At 26.3% G+C, this 22,699-nt stretch overlaps 1 protein-coding gene across 3 annotated transcripts; it reads left to right on the top strand.

The window, feature by feature from the left end:
• Positions 1-2,520: 2,520 nt before the first annotated feature.
• Positions 2,521-18,485, top strand: LOC129957263 (protein NATD1-like). Of its 3 annotated transcripts, XR_008782750.1 has the most exons (6): positions 2,647-3,016; positions 7,078-7,215; positions 9,064-9,173; positions 14,369-14,486; positions 14,892-15,000; positions 18,185-18,485. XR_008782750.1 is itself a non-coding variant. In XM_056069517.1 (5 exons), the coding sequence occupies exons 1-4, from the start codon at positions 3,013-3,015 to the stop codon at positions 14,483-14,485; spliced, it is 369 nt and encodes a 122-aa protein (XP_055925492.1). In that variant the 5' UTR covers positions 2,647-3,012; the 3' UTR covers position 14,486; positions 14,892-15,097. The 3 variants fall into 3 exon arrangements, 2 of the variants coding, with proteins under 2 accessions (XP_055925493.1, XP_055925492.1); XM_056069517.1 differs by lacking the exon at positions 18,185-18,485 and having other exon boundaries at positions 14,892-15,097; XM_056069518.1 differs by lacking the exons at positions 2,647-3,016; positions 14,892-15,000; positions 18,185-18,485 and adding an exon at positions 2,521-2,588 and having other exon boundaries at positions 14,369-14,602.
• Positions 18,486-22,699: the final 4,214 nt, after the last annotated feature.

Raw genomic sequence — 22,699 nt, 5'->3', positions numbered from 1 at the left:
AAATGTGGCTTGATCCTTGAAGGATTATCATAAAGTCTGATAAAGATATTCTTGGAAATATTTATAAATAAAAAATAAGCACCGAAACCTCCGAGTTAGAATGTAATAGATTAAGTGTTTAACCCAATAAAGAGTTTCTGAAATTCATTTTGGACATTTCATTAAATACTAAATATGCCGCCTCTGACAACAATTTTCTCTTCTTAACAAATCAATAGTGTATGATATACATGAGTAACAATAAAGTGTATGATATACATGAGTATTATACAGTCCCGTGTAACAGGCAAGGAAATTTGGAATATTGGTGGGAAATGCGATTTGGAGGTGATGTTGTCATCAAACTTGTGGTGAAAAGCATGAATTTCGCCGCTTATGCCCATCAAGTGTCACTTTATTGTGACCGAATTTTTGTAAATTTCTACTTTTACGAATATTCTGTGAAACGATTTTGGTTTATATATAGACTTTCGTATCTGTGCTTACGCACACTGACCAAACTTTTCCTCTATTGGATTACCTGACTGGACGTGTAATGGATAAAATAGCATCTGAAAGGGTAAGTGCCTCTGAAAACTTCTCTCCTTTTGAGTGTAGCTTAGAAGATATTTATAAATGCACCAACTACGATGAGTTAGACATTTTACAAAGTAAATGTGATAGGGCCCTTGACTACTTTGAAAATGTGCTTGATAGTACTCTCGATGTTATGTATAAAATTTATTAAAATTGATAAAATTGTCTTAAAAGTTGCACTTGGAAAAAAATCTATTTTTTATTGCTACGATTAAATTTCCAAATCCATTACAAATAATTCCTCTCGGCAAGCTCGAAGGGAAAAGTAGATTCCTTTTCGTCTAATTTACTATTTTCAAATTTCTTTTCACTCCTTATATTAAAACCAATGGGAATGGTCTTTCCTAAACATTCTTGTGTACTATGCAATTATTTTTCTCCCGTCTCTCCGCAATAAATTGTAGACCTTGGATAAGGACATGAATACCTTGCATGGCGTTGAACACCATGCAAAGTACTTACAAATTACAGATCTGGTTGCAGTTACAAAATAAATGGTCTTTGGCATGCAGATTTGGTCAGGAAGGCTCATGAATGACCTTTCCTTGAATATAGTTCTGACCAGGATAGCCTGGTTGGTAATGCGTTGGATTCGCGTCCCTTGGGATGCGAGTTCGATCCCCACCGGCCGAAGACTCTCTGTGTGGGCAAGGTGGCTGGCACACGTATAAATCTGTCGTGGTCACAAAGTCCACCATGTCGAGAGTAATACCACTGGGGGCACAGGATAAGGGGTGCTCGTTCCCTGAATCAGGTCTAAATTACGATCTGTGAATGAAATGCATGAATGAAATCCGTTCCGTAAAAAGGAATGTGACGTGTATGTAGCTAAGTCGTACTCTTGGTACTAGATGGCGCTACTGAAGAACAAGAGACGCACCCTTGGCTATAAATCACCGACTTCTAAAGTCAGTGGATTTGTCTATGACAAGTGCCATTAGAAATAACAACAACACAACAGAATACAGTTTTTCATCATTTTTACTGAATCTATATGGAGAATACATGTTTTGAATGCTTTTTGTGCAGACCGATTCATACTGAAATTTGACACGAAACTACAATTGTAGCGGCAAATAACACACCGAATTTCATTTATTTAAGTCATTGTGTTTATGAGTTATCGCGTTTACATGCGTGAGAATGTACGAAGCGAAAGATGGTCAAACGGTTGTCAGATTTGGTTCCAAAATTTGATACAAATCTATTTGTATACAAAACTTGTGTACCAAATTTCATTTCCATAGTTCTTGGCGGTTTATAATTATTGAGTCCTTTTGTGCTCAAACAGCCGGAAAATGCTTTTTTTTTTTTTTTTTTTTTTTTTTGTAGTGCATTTAAGAAAGGCACTCTGTCATTTTCTGTAGGGATAGTTTGCACATTATAAATGAATTATCATTCTTCGACATTGGCTCGTTCTCATATTTCGAAACTAATAAAAATCTCTGTACTATTTTGGGTTTTGTAATCTATCCTAAACAGCTTTCATGCGGGAAGGAGGGGGTGATATTAGGAATTATGAAGAACGTTTTGTGAAAATTCTCCCCTTGAGTACAGACAAGAAACGAAAATATCAAATTCCTTTGCAAAACAATGTCATCATCTTAATAAAGGGAATGATTTCTTTTTTTTTTTTTCATTCCACAACTTTCTTCGCTAAATTCTTTCATTTCAGTTGTTCAGTCAAAATTTTTGAAAATGTTAAAAAAATATATATATATTAACGATTGGATTGATAAATTTAATATTGTTGCTTAAGATACCACATTACTGCTGCTTTACCACAAATAATAGATGAAATGAAATATTTGTTCAGAAAGTTGACCGTGAATAAAATAGTGACAATCTAATTTATTTTGCTCATTGATTTTCTGATCACCATTTTAACGTCGCAATAATTTAAAATGCGATTGTAAAAATTCTTTAACCGTAACTTGACAATACATTTGTAAACATCTGCTATTGCATCACTTGCGAAGAGTTGGGTAGAAGGGTGACAATTTTGATACAATGTATGTCATAATATGCTGTCGTAGACCTATTCTTTTTTTATGTGAAATTTAATCTCTTTTTCCATTTATTGGTTTCTCCATTCAGGACTAAAATTTTCTTAACTCAATTTTGGAAATGACATTTAACACATCTCGGATTTTAAGATAAAGAAGAATCTTCTGTCTTGACACTTTATTTGTGATGCGAACGTTTATCTACGTATTATATGTATTTATTTATGAAAATAGTAGCATTAAATTAATAAAATTAGTTTTTTTAGAACTAATGTTGATAAGCTTAATTGTGGATTAAATTTTTTATTAGATAATTAAAAGAATTAAAGACATTAAAAGATAACGTGATTACACATGCTAGTTGACGCAGAAAATTTCTCCAAAATAAAATGAGTTTTATAGATATGAGAGGAATCGGGAAATTAATATAATGGGTAACATTCTTATATTATTTTTAAATTTGACTGACATTTATTTAAATGCATTCTGTTATCAATTATATATATATGTATATATGAGTTTTATTGATTAAATAAGTGGAATAAGAATATCTTTAAATTTTAATTTAATTTTGGACAGTGAAAACTACAAAAATTAGATCCTGAGAAGTATCAGAAAATTATGGGTTTAGGTTTGAATTTAAATCATTAATTTGTGGAATTATTTGAATATATATATAATCATGGTATCTCTAAATCTAAATTAAATCCTACTTAATTTCCAAAGTTTTGTCTAATTCAGCCCATATTAAATTCATTCTAAAATGTTCTCTTATTTCTTGATCCAATTCCACTTTTTTTATTTAATTAATTGAATATAAGCTCTTTTAAATTACTTAAATCAGCGATTCACACACTCCAAGTGAAGGATAAAAATTCGACCATCAAAACAAATTCTTTTAAAAGATACCTAGATTTCCCTATCCTAAATTGATACGTGTAAAGAAATCCCTATCAGGATCTTATGGTATATAAGGACTGAGGATAAATATTTTTGTCCTTTTCGTTCTTTTTATGTTTTTATGCTCTTTTATTGCTTGTGAATGGACACAAGTTTGTCCACACTTCCACATAAATTATGCCACGGATGGAATAAAGCAAAGTTTAAAAAGTCGAAGTGTCTCTTTTGTCTTCAGCCATGAAACTGTCCAAAAATATGTGTTTATATATATAATGTTTATAAGCTATAAAATTATGCAATTAAAATTGAATTAATTTCTTGGGATAAAGGATCACAGTAATGGCAAATTACATATTTAATCTGTGTTTTTTTTTATATTTAATGAAAATTTGTTTTTTGTTCATACAAAAAGAATATACTCTAATTAATTTGATTTTTTTTTTTTTTTCAATACTGGCTGATTTTATATGCAGTAGTTCGAAAATGAAATAACTTAGAAATATTGTAATTGAATTTTGTCTTTACACCAGAATTGTAGATTTCTTTCAAAATGAGGACTAAATCTGTCTATGGAGAGTTTATTAATAAATTCATATGCATATGGAGGTAACTCAAAGAAAAATATATTTTAGGAAATTATTTTATTTTCAAAATTCTGTATTTTTATTAAGATTTGGGTAAACAGACTGTTGATTTGCATATTCCCATATGTCTAAATATAACAATTCTAGTGACTTAAAAAAAGTAAAAACTATCATGTTGTTTTGTTATCTGAATTAGAAATATATGCCAAATTTTGGATCCATCCATCAAGGAGAGGATATTTAAAACTTAAAACACATGCTTTGTTTTCTTTACTATGCTTCGAACCATAAAACATATCATGTTGAATTCATTTATAAAAAGGCTAAAGTTAGAACAATCCATCTAGTTTTTAGTAAGGTAAAAGATTTGACATTGAAAAAAACAATCATGATCTTGTTATAAATTTTATCCTGGCTGAAGCATGATTTTAATTCTTATATTTATTCTGTAGGTAAGACTGATTCTGTATGAGGAAATTGAGTTTTTGTTCTTTTAAATTAACTTGATTTTCTCATTGTAATTATTGACATATATAAATTGTATAATCGATGAAATCATACTTTTTAATTAGCACAACTGTTGTGCGTTATAATCCCACAAATACAGCAATCTTATGCCAGAAAGTATATGAAAAACTTTACTTTTAGTTACTTAAAATTACTATAAGCAAATCTGGCTTGCATTTAATTGCTGTCATGCTAATGGGAAGAACTTTTTAATGATTTAAATAGTCGAGCAGTGAATTGTTGTCTTGTTTTTAATTTTTGAAGTTTTGGTTGTTTAACTAAAAAATTGTAAATGATATATTGAAAAATCTCTCTTTGTCATTATAATTAATTTTCATTGATAAGAATAAATAATGTTTTCAACATTGTTTTTTCTTATCTTTCATTATTTGTTATTATATTGTTGAAATCTAAGTAGTCAGTCTCTTCCCTTTTTTTAATCATAATGCACAGTTTTTTACAGTACAGTACAGGTATTTTAAAAATATTTCTCTGTATATCACATTCTATATGATTTATACATAATTGTAAAAAAAAAAAAAGGTTATAATTATCAATAATAAAAAAAAAGTCCTTATAGCAGGGCTTATTGACTACGAGGTCATAATTCTGGAACAGTTAAGAAAAATGTTTACACTCAACAGAGTAGCAATGAAAAGTGTCTTGTGAAAAATTAGTGACAAGAAGTATAGTACACATGCATAGAGAAATTCCAAGAACCTAAATCCTCAAAATAGGTGTTGTATGGAAAGGAATGTTTAACAACAATAGGGCCCTTACAAGTATTTTGTTGAAATGGCAAGCATGATCGAAAATTGCCCATAAATTCTTGGGTATCTTAAAGTGAAGTTTTGGGACTGAAAAAAACAAATGGAGTAGAAAGATGTGTTTGACCATTTCTGAGAATAAGTTATTGTAGTAGAATTAAATTTAATGACATTATTGTGTCATTTACATTATTGTGTATGAGGCATTGTTGGAACCAAAGGAAAGCAATAACTTAAACAGAGTGATGAATTATTGTAGTTTCATTGTAATTCAGAATATAAATTTGATGTATCATACATTCATACATATGTATGCTATTGTTTTCTTCCTACATACATTTCATGAAGAAGGCAAAAATTAAACATATTTATTGAAAAGTAATTTCTGTTGAAGTGCATAATTTTATCACTTTTTGGTTTCTCAGCATAAAAAAAGGATAAAAAAATATAAAAGAAAAATATAATTAACAATCCTTTTTTGCCTTACTTATGCCAACTAAATTTTAGGATAAAAAACTATTAATAATTTTATTAAGATATCTTGTTTGTTAATATTTTGCCAGAATTTCAGCAAAATATGGATTGCAATCACACTTGCATTTTTTATTTTGTCAAAAAATTAAAACAAATAAAAAGCATTTTTTTATCTGTTTTATGTATCTGCTACTAATGATAATTAAATTTTAATCAATAATTTTTGTTGTAATAAAAGTATTTGCTGATAAATGTATGGATAATCAATTCAAATATGAATATCTCAATATTTTGTGTAAATTGGGTGCAATTGCATTTTCTACCATTTAGATTGCAGGTTCTTGAAAACTCAATTATCCCTGCTGATAAAGAAATAGAAAAGTTTTTTGTCAAAAAATACATTTTTTCTTCCTTTTTTGAGTAGTTTGAAAACAATATCTATAGTTAACTTTCCATCACTGACCAAATTTTTATTCTTATCTTCCTCTATTAAGAGTCAATCTACTCATCATTCATTTGTAACTGGATAGACATTGAAATAATCAGACAGTTAAAAAGAAAAGAAATATATTAGTGAAATGGGGGAACTAAAAGTTTTGTATCTTACATGATTCTGCGGTTGCATTAACTGATAAATTTTGGTCCAAAATGTGTTGGTATTAGGAAATGTAGAGTTACTAATATTATCTGTAATATATTCACACAATGTGAATAATAGGAATTCTTTAAATCATAAATATAAATTAAAAGCTCATAAAAATGAGACATTTTACTTAATTCTTATATACGTAACAAATGTATAGGAGAATAAATTGTATTAAAAATATAAATAAGGTAAAGCAAAAACATATTCAATAATTACTTATACATAAATAATTTTCATACTGAAATAATAATTAAATATGTGACCAATTTATCAATATGTTTTCAAAAATAAATGTGTAATAAACATGACTGATCAACATTTTTTTTTTTTCTTACTGTGATCTAATATTTATAAAAAATAATTCTACTATTTGAAAACTTCTAACTCTGTACTTGTTGGTTTAATTAATATTGAAGATATTTGTCTTTATAATATGCAGCTTTTAATATTGTAACCATATGCCATGCAGTAGGCAGAAAAGTGTTCATTCCTCATTTTAAAATTGTTGTGCGATACACATTTTAACTGAAATGAAAAAAAAAACAACATATATTTAATGTATAGTATTTTCTTGTTACATTCCACCTTGTAAAAAATTAATTTATTACTTTTTTCAGAGTCTTTTGACACTTCTCTAAAAAAAATGCTGAGGAATTTAAGGAAGCTGGAAGGACCTCTACTGCGAATGTATTCTACACAATACAAAGTTGAACATGATCAGAACCTAAAAGAATTCTCTTTAGGAACTGGAACAGGTTTTCCCTCTCTCTCTCTGTCGCAAGATTTTTATTCATCTAAAATTAAAGATTTACCTTTAAGTTTTATGACAAGAAATGAAACTTCAAATGCTCTATACCCTAAAATATTACAATACTCTTCCGATTTTACATAAATATGAGAAACCTTTTAATCATTATGGTAGAAACTATAGGCCTGAACTTTTTGAAATAGTTTCCAAAGCCATCCAAAATCTCATATTTCTTTTGTTCTTTTTTATTGCTATGTGACATTACCCATTTAAAGAATAATTCCAGATTTTGAAAGAGGGGTGCACCTAGTATATATAAATGTATCTTCTGGTTAGTAATTTTAATTTCATACTTTCACAAAATGTTTAATTTTGTTAAATTAGCATTCTGTTTAGTAGCTTTCTCTTGAACTCTTGTGCACAAAGCATTTTAAATACATAAAAAGAGTCAATGGGCATTGGCAAATTGTAGCTCTTTATCATATGAATCTGAAATAAAACTACTTTTCTGTTTGAATTTTATTTTAAAAAATATGTATAAAATTTTGGCTATTATTTTTGTTTTTTATATCTTTTTCTAAAACCAATGCCTATTTTACTGCAATGTTTTTTTAACAGGTATTGCCGAAATGCATGAGTCAAGTTAAAGTACCACTTATTAAAATTATGATAAAACTATATGTTCAGTTTTTACTCGTGTTATTTTTGTGTATGCGTATTTAAGAAAATAATATTTTCTAGTGTACTTTCATTAAATGCTAAGCCATACGCCAAATTGCTGTTGCTAATTTTAACCCCTGAATTAAACTGAAAACAACAAATTTCAAACTACACATGCTTGTCACCATTCAAAATTACAGATATTAATCTGTGTATTTTTCCCCTATATCTTAATAAAATAATTCCATGCTTTTATTTGTTTTAATATTATTTTGAATTTTTCTTATTTATGAGAATACATTCATACTTTTAAAATAATTTTTTAATTGTAGTGAGAGACAGATCTGGTTGTTTTATCTTAAAAGTGTATTATTCTTTAGATTGTGAAGATAAGTCATTTTCTAAAGAACCTAATGTATATATGTTTTACTTTTGAGAATTTGGATAACAAAATCTCCTTTATAAAAATTAACTGATTTAATAGTTATTAAGAATATTAAAAAATTTGATTTGAATAAAATCTTGATAATCAAAATAAATAGCAATAAAGTACATAAATTATATGTTATAAAAATTTAAATTATCTGTAGATTTTATTCCAATTTTGGTTACAAATACTATGAGTCATTAAAAAGATTTTACTGTAAATTTAATGACAATTAATTAAAAACTTTTCTTATTAATCTATGAATGCAAAAAAGATAGATGGATTGTTTGAAGATATTAGGTCACTTCAAAGTAGAAAAATTGAAGTTTTCTTCAAAATCTATTAGTTTTTGCTGCAAGAATTTTTTTAAATAAAATAAAATGTTTTTTATAAAATATTTCCTTTTTTTGTTTTTTAAAAATTAATGTTAGAAATCTTACTTAGTATCATTTTCTTTCTAACTGAGCTTAGTGTAATTATAAATCAAAGTTAAATTTCTAAAAAATGAGCTGCATTGTCATCCCATGAAATTTTGACTAATTGCAAATAAAAATTGGTTAATTAATTAATTATGGATGTTTTCATCAATTAACAGACAAAGCATATTTCAAATTTTTGTCCACAAAAAAAAAAAAAAAAAATGTAGCATATATTTTGTAGAATGTATCTGATAGTTTTTGTTATCATCTGCTTTAATCTGCTTTGAAATTCTTTTCTATTAAAAATGCATATTATTTTATTGTACTGATAGTTCTGTAATTAATTCAGAGAAAGCTGTTCTTCAATATCGAGTATTGTCTCCTTCAAAAATTGAGTTGGAGCATACAATTGTACCTGAAAGCTTGCAAGGAAAAGGATTAGGAAAATTGCTTGCTGAGGTGTGTAAAACAAATTGTGTTTCATTTGATGATTTTTAAAAAAAGTGATTAAATTTTTAAAAATAATACTAAATAATAGTTCTGGCAATATTATATTTCAGTAACTTTTAATGTTCTTTACTTCCATATAATTCATGTTTTTTTTGTATTTATCAGCATTGATTCTGATACCCTAGCATTATTATGATCATGATAGGAACCACAAAAAAAGTTTTAAATAACTGGAAGAATATTACTTCTAATATTTTTTGATGTAATCATACTGAAATGTTTTGTAAGATAATTGTTAAGGTTTCATGGAATTTTTCATTTCAAAATTGTTATACATGTACATTATGCTTTAAAAATAGTTTGTGTTTAATAAATAATAAGTTATTATACAAATCTTCTATAATACTAAATTATTATATAAATGTTATGTTAAAAAAATAGGGAAAAATGTCATTTTATTTGTACACAAGAGAAGATTCTTTTATTATCGGTCTTGAAATTAATCATTATGCTACATGCCTTTTACAAATAGTTCTAATGTTTTTAGTTCAGGGAAATACAAGTGATAGAGAATATTATATCATGCTTGGCTTTCCCCCTCTCTATATATTTATAATATGCCAAATTTAAAGTAAGTAGATAATGAAAAAAAAAAATGTGTAAATTTACTTAAAAATATGAAAGCAATATGGAATTATTAGTGATAATTATCTCCATGAAAGAAGTAAAATTATTCTGTATATGAAAATATTTGTGATTAAATTAGGAAGAATTTATCAAACAAAAAGTGCATTTCTCAAATTAGTTTTAAAAATATTATTAATAATTCCAATAACTATTGTTAAATCCACAACCAGCTTTTAAATACTTAATAATAAAATTATTTGCCACTTGACTTTAAACAAATATCTAACCTCTGCAAAAGTAAAGATGATCTAATTTTGATTGACAAACAGGCAATTCTTAATATATGGAGTGAACATTTCGATGAAATACTCAGTAAACATGATCGACCCTGCATTTCTGAAATTGTTTTTCAAAACCAAAATAGTGAAGAAGCACCTCCACCTGAACTTGAGGAATTGAAACTGCTATAAAAAAATAAATAATAATTATAAAAAAATAAAAAAAACTAAGTAACTGGACATGACCACATTGCAGCTGAGCAGTTAAAATGTCATGGACCAGTACTTCTAAAGTTAATCTATAATCTTATTACTGATATCTGCAATGCTGAAATACTGCTTCTGATTGGAATGCAAGCATTATATGTCCAGTATATAAGAAAGGTGATACAATGGATTGTTCTAATTATAAAAACATCAGTTTGTTATGTACGACTTATAAAATTTTGTCTAACATCTTATACAAAAGACTTACACAATATATAGATCCTCAAATTGGAAGTTATCAATCTGGTTTTATCAAGGGAAAGTTTACAAAAGATAAGATTTTTGCACTTAAGCAAATTCTGGAAAAGACCAGAGAATTTGATGATATGTAGGTACTACTACACATCATCTTTTTATAGACTTCAAAGAAGCTTTTGATAGTATTAATAGAAATTTCTTGTATGAAGCTCCGGTTGAATTTCAAATACCACCTAAACTAATTAGACTTGTAGTTGCAAGTATGTCCAATACCACTTGCAGGGTCAAATTCTTAAGATCTTTATCAGAAGAAATTAGTATTACTAATGGAATTAGGCAGGGTGATTCTTTATCCTGTCTTCTTTTTAACGTTTAAAGTCATAAGAGATTCAAGTATTAATATCAAAGGCAATATATTCTAAAAATCAACACAAATTTTGGTCTATGCGTAGAATATTGACGTCATTTCAAGAACTGTTTCTGCATTAAAAGATGCTTTTCTTTCTTTAGAGCATGTTGCTAATAGCATGAGACTTATCATGAACAGTTAAAAGACCAAACATTTGCCTGCACTAAGTAATAGAACCTCCCATGAATTCCATCTATAAATTGGTACTCACAAATTTCAGGTTGTCCAAAGTTTTACTTATCTTGGTTCTATAGTTACTGATGACAATAGCATAGTCAAGGAGATTCAAGATCGTCTAATGAATGCAAATAAAGCCTTTTATGGATTAAAATGATTTTTTAAATCCTTCAAGAAATACTACTATCAAGAAATACAAAGTCTTTACTATATAAAACATTAATTAGACCAATACTTACCTATGGCTCAGAGACCTGAATCCTGACCAAAGCTGGAGAACATAAAATAGCCATTTTTGAAAGAAAAATTCTTTGATCCATTCTTGGTGGGATAGAAATTAACAATGTTTGAAGGAGAAGGTATAACTTTGAACTATATAAAATCTATAAAGAGCCAGATATTATAAAATTCATAAAAATAAATAGGATGAACTGGGCGGCTCATATATTTAGAATGGATGATGATTCTATATTAACAAAAAAATTCTTTTACATAAACCTCTAACAAGTAGGAGAAGGGGTAAACCCAAAATGAGATGGATGGAGTCATTGGAGACAGACTTCCTGGCTATCCAGGAAAGAAACTGGCTCACAAGTGTCAAAAATAGAATGCGGTGGAACATAATTCAGAGGAAGGCACTGGATCATCTTGTGCTGTCTAGCCGAATATGATGATGATGATGAAGCAGTCAACTCCAATTGCAGGTGTTTGATGCAATAACATTACTTTGGAAATTTATTAATTATAATTAAAGAAATTAAATGGCTTTTGAACTACTTGTAACATTTTAAAATCTATTAATCAAATTTCAAATATTGTATCTTGTAATAAGACTTCTGTCTAACCTATTTTTGTCAAAATTGAAAAATGGCACTTGCCATGGATTGAACATAGAATCTCACCAAATGATAATACGAGAATTGTGCTGACATGGGAAATGGAGGGAAAGAGAATCATATGGTGCCATATGATTATAATGAATTTTTATTTATTATTATTGCTATTATTATTATTTTGGATTGCCAAGCTGCTAGACATCATTAAATGAGGTTGAGTGGTGTGCAGCCATTGTGGTCTGAAGCATTAACTTGGTGTTAAGAGAAATGATAGTGATGATGACATTTTTGTATTGATATATCTTTTGTGTTTTGTAGAATATTTTGTATTGTATCTTGTATTTTTGTAATAAGTTGGTATTTTATCAACAAATGTGGAATATTTATAATATACTAAAAAAAGCTTTTAAAATAAATAATTCAGCTGTAAACTGAAATCCTAAATGCATTCCTCTAACTATTGTTCCTCTTACACTCCAGAGGGTAGTAGTGGACAGATAACCCAATTTTGGCTTTAGGATGAATTGTTAAAAACAAAACTCAGTTTTACCAAAAATCATCCATGTGCATGGGTCTAATTCATATTAAACTGACTAAATTCAAATGTCCTCTTATTGATATTTTATGCTTGTCTCTGATGTTTTGTCAATTGTCACCTTCAACCTCAGATGTCACCTTCAAATCCATTTACTGAGAAGAAGGGGTGTATGAAAGAAAGTGAAAGTGGCAGAGGAATAATAGAGTTATAATAAATGAAACTGTGATGAATTTTACATATTTCTCCCCTGTTTCTCATTATTGATATATTTTCAGTTGCATTTTGAAAGAAATACGTAAGTTAAACTTTGATTCATGTCTTTCTCCTATCTTACCAAAATAAAATTGTCTAATAATATTCAAACTTTATGTAATTAACTCCAGCTTGACTGAAATAGGCTATACTTAAATTTGGAGAGAAAAGCATTTGATGAAGGCATCTGACCATAGCAGCTTTAGCCATTTTATAGCTATAAACAGTGCAGTTTATTACGTTCTACTTTTAATAATGGTCATTTTATTTTCACATTTAATTCCCATTATTAATTGAATTGACATGGGTATTAGCTAATTAATTTTTAATTTTTTTATATTAATAACTTTGTGAAAATTTATTTATTCATTTTTGTAATATTTATGTATCACGGAAAAAATTATTAAGGTAATATAATTTTTAGAAAATTAAATACAATTATCAATTAATGATTTCCTTATTTTCAAATAAAACATTTGAATATTATAATAGATTATAAAAAAATAATAAACTGCAAATAAATATACCACTCAAGTGAAATATTATATAATAAATGTTCCGATATATTTTAAGTAAGTAATTAATTATGCCTTAATTTGCTTAATTCTGTTTAATATAATTCCCTATGAAAACATTTATTGTAATCAAAATATTGCATAATTTGTGGTAATTTTGTGAGTATTTTTTACTAAATTATTTATTTGATAATTAGGCTTATTTTCTTTATTAATTTATCCTTATCCTGCGCCCCCCCCTCCCTCCAACAATCCATTGGCCTTAATCAATTGCCTAATCTGATGAATTTTAAATCTGCACCTGTATCTGACCAAAGATCAAAATTACAAAATATTATGCTTGCATCAGGGTATATGGCTATGGCATAGTTGAAATTATATCAAAATTAGTATTAAGTCGCTTCCAAACCATGCCAATAATCAAACTAAATTAAATTCTGTGACAATTTTCAATTATTTTTTTATTATTATTAACCACTTTGATATTTGGTGCTCAGATTGTAGTGTTAATCATACAGTTTTACATATTTTAATTCAATATTCTAAATTTCATTCTCATCACATGCGGTTTTTTAATTCATTAACATTAGAGATGTGTGAATTGATGAGACAACACCCTCAGAGAAATATCTTTGAAGTTTAAGAGTTATAAATTTTGTATAAATATCATTTGGTTTTTAACAAGCATTTTCTTGGCATTTTTTTCAATAATTAGAGTCACAATTTTAAGATCTTGGTTTTTAAGCATATTTTACTTTGTTTTTACTAGTTTAAAACATTTTATGTATTATAACTTTAAAGGAAGTATTTTTTTAAAATAATAGGTCTTATATACATACCACTGGTATTGCCGCTGCATGGCCAATTTTGGCTCTTGCACCATAAAAGTTCAAATTCCAATTCCATTCCATTCTTCTAAATTTGGAACCTCTACAATAAGATATGTGTATACATAAACAAGCTTTTAAAGCATATTTTTTAATTTAATAAAACACAGATAAAAGAAATTCTAAAACGAGGATTGACAAATTACAAGAACTTTTGTTATAGAATTTTTAGAAAAATATATTATTGCTATAATTAAGTTAATTTTTTTCTTTCTTCTAGGCTGCATTAGAGTATGCTCTTGATAAGAAATTGACGGTAAAAGTGACTTGTGTTTTTGTCCAGAAGTATATAGAGAAAAACCCAAAACCTGAATTCAATGCTGTACTAGATCACTGAGGTAAGAGTTAGTGCCTTTCACCACTCCCAGTGCTTCCACCTGAACTACCATAAATTTAATCCTACTCTATCCCAACTGTCAAGGTTGTGTATAATATATATTGTATGTTTATAAATAATATAATCTAATAAGATAATAAATAATATATATCTGTAATATCTAATTTGTAAATAAAAAAATGTACAATTTGAAATTATTTTTGATATTCACTTTTAAAAACATTTGTACATAAAAAAAAATGTTTACTTAGGTGTTTAAATTTTGTTATGTTGACCTTCCTATGTATATCTCTCATTTATTAAAAAAAAAAAAAAAAAAAAAAAAAATTAAGAATTAATTTCTTATTTTTTTTATTGTTGTTGAACTTTAAATTTTCATGTAAATTAATAGTAAAAATTTTATTAGAACACTTCTACTCTTTCAAGAACGGATGTATAATTGTGTAAATGCGGGGGAAAAAAAGAAGAGTAAATTTTGTGAAATCACAAATGTAAAGATACTCAAGAAAACAAAGGTAAATATTTCAGAAATGTACATCAATAATATGGAAACTTTTGCTCTTATTTCTTATACTTACCTCAAATAAAATATGAATGCAATTTAATTGCCAACTCTATTCTGTCTTTGAACTTGTGCTAATTGCTTGGCTAAAGAAGTATTGTGTAATATGTAATTTTAATGTGTTTGTCTCATAGTACGGAAAAAGAATTTAAATGATTAATATGAGATGCATTTTTTAAAAATTCACCTTGTTATTTGATATAACTGAAAAACATGAATTCATTTAAATTAGTTTATTAAAAGTTAGTTGAATTAGTTTGGCAAAAACATGCAATTGAATGTTTTGATGGATGACTTTGACATCCATCATAATATTTAAAAACATTGTTATATATAGTGAATCAAATTGAATTAAAAATATTATTAAAATTAAGGGGTGAATTGTAGGAAATGAAACTGATATTATTAGAAAGAAAATTGTTGAGGCTTAATATGATAAAAAAATAAAAATTTGTAAGGTAATTGTTTTGAAAGATATAATTACATCAGTTTCCATAAACAAATCAGTGATTGCCCATCTGGCAATAGTTAAGCATTTTTTTGTTGTTGCATTGATTAAATTTTCTGTTTGAAACCTGTTTATTGATTTCTTTTATATCTCCCTTCTTCTGATGGAATAAACTTTTCATTCACAGAAAACACTATCCAAAACATTTTTAATCATATGAAACTTCATCCTCAATCATTTTTTCAGATTGTAAGAAAGATGGTAATTTGTCTATGCCACCTCTATGTAATAATTGGTCGTATGGCCTATTACAAAAGGTTACCACATCAATCTGTGAAAAAACAAACAAACAAATAAACATTGTAATTGCGGAAAGATAAATATGTTTTGAAAATCCAAAGTAAATTTTCTTTATTTCTCTGTGGATTGGAAATTTACACTTGAAAGAAAGATTAAGTAAAATATTTCTAAGTTTGAAACATGTTTCAATTTGTAATTTGATATATGTTATTGGCAACATCTAAATTCTAAGGGGTTTAATCTTTCGATTACTTTTGATTTACAATATTTTTCTTATGATACAACTTTGTGACTTTTAGATTCGATTTGTAGATTACTTAACAATGCTACTTTTCTTGAACTATTTAAATACTTTATTGATAATATCTAACCAATTCCTGAAAACTCTGACCTATGACAATCACAAAACTCAATAATTATTTCTGTTATCGAGATAACAAGAAAATGGTATGATCATCATGATCTTTCAATATCATGAAAATAATCGAATTCATCTGTTTGGCAAGGATGTTTTTGACCCATTCAAAACTTATTACAATCATGCAATGATCAATTGGATAATGCTAAATAACATTGATAAACTTGTTATCATATATGATGTGGCTAAATTGATTTTTAAAGTCAAATTTCAAATAATATCATGGAAAGGTTCAGTGTTATAAATTTCGTTCCCTTTAATAAGAATATATTTATTGATGATGAGTTTTCAGCTTCATCTGTAACTTACATGACAATGATTCATCCAGATGTATGCTTCAGCCATTGTAGGTTAATCAATGCAGGTTTTGATTCAAAGTTTTTTTCACTCAGAATATACCATTGATTCCCTCAGTAATATCTCTTTATAATATAATGCCCGTTTTAAAAGTTCAATGAAAAAATAAGAAAAAATAAAGAAAAACGATAAGTTAAATCAAAGATTATCACAGATTGTCCTGAAAAACTGACTTTGTCGGCATATAATGTTCCCCAAACTATAATAATAATAATAAACATTAAAAGGAACTAAAAAAAAAAACTGTGCTAATTTTACAAAAGTTTTATAAAAAAATCAAAGAATTGAAATTTTAAATATTATATCAAATTATAAAGTTTAGTTAAGATTTTTTTGCATTCTTTAAATAATAACATTATGAATACATGAACAGAATAATGAACATTTGAACAACTATAAACTGTTGTAAGTAACTTATTTTCATGTATAAAAATTTGGGATTTAATAAAAATAATTATCTTATCATTTTACGCGAAGGAAATACATTTTCTAGTTTTTATTATTTCTTTATAATAAATTCAGGTTAAAGACACAACACTCCATCCTATGTTCAAAATTGTTACAGCATTATATTCAATTTCTAATCACTGTGTAAGGCTTAAAAAATGTTTAAAAAGTTGGAAATTATTGTTTAAAAAAATATTTAACAAATGGAAAACTAAGTAGTGTTATGATCAGCATTTGCAACAGAATGTGAACTTAATATATGTAGCCAATAAAAAATTTATTAATGAAAATATGAAAGATACAATTACCTAATAACCATGCCATTTACAAAAAAAGGCAAATTCCACGCATAAAGATGCAATTACTTCTTGAAATATGTATAAGAAATTAATTTTTGTTTGCATTTCTTATTCTTTATGTCACCTACATATCTTTAAAAATCATAAAGATTATAGAAATTATTTTCTCAGTTCGCCATAAAAAAAAGCTATAATTTAATCAAAGCATTTCTGGTAGGTTATGATGGCATTTCACTTCGATTTTTTTTTTCTTGGTTGAATTGCCTAACATAGAGTAAATCATTGGAAGTATAACATTTATAAGCATGAACTTGATTATTTTAATGCATCATGAACATCTGAGGGACCAATAAAAATGTAACAAATGAAACATAAAAGTTGAATAATAAAATAAAAGTCAAATTATAAAGTAATTAAAAGTAGATAAATCAGAGCCATCATTAGAGAAAATGGAAAATAATTTATTACTTTTTAAATTCATCTCTCTACATAAAAGTTGAATAATAAAGTGAAAGCCAAATTATAATGTAATTAAAGTAAATAAATCAGTGTCATCATTAGAAAAAATGGAAAATAATTCATTACTTTTGAAATTCATCTCTCTGCTTTAAAACTAAATAACTTTGATGTTTTTATTTTACTGAAATATCAAACTGTAGTTACTTATATGCTAGAATTTATTATTAGCATCAACTAATTTAAACTCGCAATATTTTTACAATAACAGATATTAAAGATTTTTAAAAATATAGAAATTTTAATTTCTTTATTAATTGGTAGGTTGTTAATTTTGTTAGTTCTTAATTTAGTTTTGGTATTGAATTTTTTCACATTAAATTTTTTTTTTTTTTTTTTTTTACTTTTCTAGTATGAATCTGGAATGTTTTATTGTTCCTTTTGCATCTGCTTGGTTTCCTTTTCTTAATACAGCCATTTGTTGTTTTTATTGCTTTAATTTACCTTGCATGATTAAACTTGACATTGTTCTGTTTTTTTCCTTCAACTTTTCTTTGAAGCTATGTTTAAATCTTGTACATCCAACTAACGTTTCCTATTTTTACACACTGTTTAATGAAATATGCCTGAAAAAGTTGCATAAATTGTTGTTGTTTGGTCAATATTTAGTCCCCTCCCCCTTCAGTGATTATTGGACATTCAAGACAATTTTATTTTTTTATAGTAATCATATACTTCTTACTATAAAATTTATTTCTAAGTTTGTTTTAAATTGCTGTGTTTTTAATTTTAAAATATGTTAATAAAATGATTGCATCAGTAATTAAAAAATAACAATGATTGTTTTGGGAAGCTCCGGTGACAGTGCATTATTATTTTCTAGTTCCAATAAAGAATGTAAATAAAATATTTTGTTATATTTCATTAAAATCAAATGAAAACTATTTTAATTATATTTGTTCATCTTTTCATTGCGTTATATTATTATTGTTATAGTTCTCTTTATCTTATGAAACTGTATGTGAAATTTACGTCTGTATTGCATAACCCTTTATATATTACATCTATTGAATATGTCATCACACCTACTTCTATAATTTCATTACTGCACAGAAAGAACACAGTTATTAAATCTATTGTAAATATAATTCAATAAAATATCCATATACATTATATCATTAATAATGAAATAATTTAAAGCAATATATATAGTTGAGATAAAAAGGTTTGAAACAATAAAACGCTGTTCAACCAAAAGGCAAAATACAACATTCAGTATCAAATCTCAATACTAGCATACTACAAGATTAGTTTTAACACTGAAAAGTCTCTAAATACTCTAAACTTTTAGGTAAACAGAAAAAATTTCCATGAACTTGTCAGAATGTAGCTGTTTTGATTAAAAAAAAAAAAAACATTGCACAGTTTGAGTAACTATTGGATTAAAAGCACAAAACACTACATTTTTGTTTGCTTTAGATATCAGTATCCATGCTTTAATTGTTTATATGGTATAAAAAGACATGTATGGTGTTAGAAAATATGCTGTACATATTAAATGTTGTTCTGAAATATATTATTTTCTATCATGCAAACATTTTGTTGCATTTCAAAGTGATCAATATATTTTAAAATTTAAATGTCAGTTCTTAAGTATATATATGAATGAGAATAATTTATACTGTGTTCACCTTTTTAATCCTTTAAATCATTAAGATATAATTGTTGCAACTTTCATCTTATAAGATTGTACATAATATTCATTTCTATATTACATAACATTCAATGTATATCTATTGAACTTAACATTACATCTGTTTCTACAATCATATCTTCACACAGAGTGCAATTATCACATCTGTTGTAAACACAGCTCAATATAACATACATATACATACAATAATGTAGTAATTAAAAGTACTTTTAATTTAAGCAAAATTTTTTCAAATAACAAAAAAGGATTTACCAACTAAAGGCAAAATAAATTTTGAACATTAAAAAAAATAGATACCATTTAATTGTAACAGTAATTTCAGCACTGAAAAGCTCTAAGTGTATTTTAAGCAAATAAATAAAATTCAATGAACTTGGACAAAATCCAGCTGTATTGCTAAAATGTTACTATGGGATTAAAAGCAAAAACACCACATTATTGTTTTTGTCTTTAGTTCTCATTTTTTTATGCTCTATAATTGTTTTCTAAAAAAGAAAAGTTTTCAAAGTGATGGAGAAAACTACATATGTGTAAAGAAACATGTAAAAAAAGATATATCTATAACTACATGTAAACTCAGACATTATATACATGTGAAAAAAGAATCCATAAAGTTTTTTTCTAAAATGTATTATCAATATATCTTTTAATTTAAATGTCAGTACTTAAGTATAATTTCGTACCTCTTCCCAATATTTTAATGCAATATTGCTAAAGGGGAGGTAAATTTAGTTACAATGTATGTAATACTTCCATTACAAGTATTAATTTGAATTATTATTATTTTTAAAGAAAAGAAAATTTCATACATTTTTCATCAAAAATACTACTTTTTACAATAGGTCTTGACAAAATATTCAAAAATGCAAGTTTATGATTTTAATTCAAATGCATAAGAAATTTACTGGAAGATATTTGTGTTTCTCAGAATGAAAAGGAACTGTCAAACCTAATCGATATCATATTATGACACTATTATAATTTCTTGCTTTTTCACTCTTTTGATTCGGCCTTTACAGCAAACATATGAAGCTTAAAACAGTAAAATAAATAAAACTGAAATTTAAATGTACCAATACATATGCATCAAAATTATGAAAATACTCTTTATTCTGAAATAATTATGAAAAGAAATTATAGTTAGAGATGCCTCCTTCTCCCCAACATTTACTTTTTCTTTGCAATCATGTTTTAATATTTAAGGGGAGTTTTTTTTATTATTTCTTTTAAAAGTGTTAATGAGGCTAAACATTTATAAACTCTTTCAAACAAAGACAAATCTCATATTCAATCTTTCAAATTTTCCATACTGGCAAATAACTAAAAAATTCAGGGACTGAAATTTGCATTTATATTAGAATAATACAAGATCTCCATCATCACCAACTACATTTGATGAAATATTGAAAATATATTTGTTGTGAAAGAGGAAGAAAACAAAAATAATTTATTTCATATATTTTCCTGTAGATGATTTTTTAAAATCCGAATTTAATTAATAATTATACATACCTTGATATTTAAAAAATTAATTAAAGCAGTACAAATTTTAGTGTAAGTTACATTTTATACTGATGATCGCAGAAACTTTTAAAGCAGTTTACTAATTTTACATATTTGCATCTTGGTCACATTTAATTGAATTTGAAAAAAAAAAAAAAAAAAAAAATCATTTATTGGTGGATTTCTGACTAGGCAGTTCCCTATAGTCTCTAGCCTGTGAAGAGTTGCCGGCAGGTCATTTAAAAAATGTTATTAACCCATTTGCCAAATAAATAAGCATTTAAAAGATACGAATTCTATGAATTATAAAATTTTAAGACCATATAGTATGTTTATATTGGATTATTAAAATAATTATTAAATGTATTAAAGCATAACTGATTATTTATTAATGATATATTGGAATATTAATTATTCTTTTAATTACTTTTGTCATGTGCAATTCTTAGGTCTCATTAAATAATATTTTTTATTGTTATATTAATTGAAATTTATCACTTTCATATAATGCATTATGCTAATTAACTGCTTTTATTTTAGTCAAGCCTATTAATTAATAATTGTGATTAATTTTACAAAAAAATATCATTTTAGCCATTTCTTCCCATATTATGTATAGTTAAAAAATAAATTAAGAAAATATTTTTATAAAGTAAATAAAAAAAACCTAAAATAAATCATTGGCCTGTTTATAAAGTTAAAAATTTGTTGAAATTTAAAATTATATTTACCAGATATTTCAAATAGGTCATTTAATAGGCACTTCTTGGAGATGTAAAATGGTTAAATCTGTTACTGTTTGCACATATTAAAAATAACTGTGATGGGAAAGAAAAAAATACCTTGCAATTTTATTCAACATATATAAGTAAATTTTTAAATTAGCATATTTCTTGCCATAAGATTTATATCCGATTCCTAAATACTTTAAATTCTCAATAATCTAATAATTTATTAATCCAGCCTGCTCCAGTAGTTTTCAACAGGGCAAGTGGGAAATTTTAAAGGAAATGCAAGTCGCTAATATGTCATTATCAGTTAACATTGATTCAGAATAAACATTAGGCTGCTTTTCAGATTCTGAATTATATTTTACAATATACCTTTTAAATAGTTTGATTTTCTGTTTAATTTTGCATACTTTTTGCAATAAGCACAGATTTTGCAATTAAAATTGTTTTTTTTTTAAATTAATTTTTACAATTTGACAGTCTACTGATTTTATATGTCAGATTATCGAAAGTCTACAATGCATTCTTATTCTAAATAGACTAAAGAATGAACATTTTTATTTGTACAATTACTCTTTCTCCTATTTTATCACAACAATACATTTGCTATTTTTCTTTCTATTAAAATATATATATTATATTATTTATATATATGTGGTTAACAGATAATGATACTACCTTTTGCTGGTCAAAAAGTGATAGCAAAGCATGATACAAACTTGAAGAGACATTAAATATTATAATGATGGTACTTTTATTTTCTTATTTATAAACCCTTAAAATTTGAAACTGGTGAAAACTCTTAACTCTTACAACTTATAAATCTATTGTTTCAAATCAGAATATTAGTACACTGATAAAAACATTTGAAAAATCTTTTTTCTTCTTATAATCTGTGCACTTAACAAGTAAATTGATTGCTACTAACAAATGAATATTCAAGTTCCAAGTTCTATAATAACTGAGGTATTTAGAATTA

The sequence above is a fragment of the Argiope bruennichi genome, chromosome 11 (assembly GCF_947563725.1).
Source record: "Argiope bruennichi chromosome 11, qqArgBrue1.1, whole genome shotgun sequence".
NCBI classification, from domain to species: domain Eukaryota; kingdom Metazoa; phylum Arthropoda; class Arachnida; order Araneae; family Araneidae; genus Argiope; species Argiope bruennichi.
Note: the sequence above shows the minus strand (reverse complement) of the source record. Positions and strands in the feature narration are given on the sequence as shown.

Bases quoted from the DNA above. Each gene is read 5' to 3' on its own strand.
- LOC129957263 (XM_056069517.1), top strand. The intron at 7,216-9,063 runs GTTTTCCCTCTC...TAATTAATTCAG, and splicing joins CTCTTTAGGAACTGGAACAG to AGAAAGCTGTTCTTCAATAT. The intron at 9,174-14,368 runs GTGTGTAAAACA...TCTTTCTTCTAG, and splicing joins TAGGAAAATTGCTTGCTGAG to GCTGCATTAGAGTATGCTCT.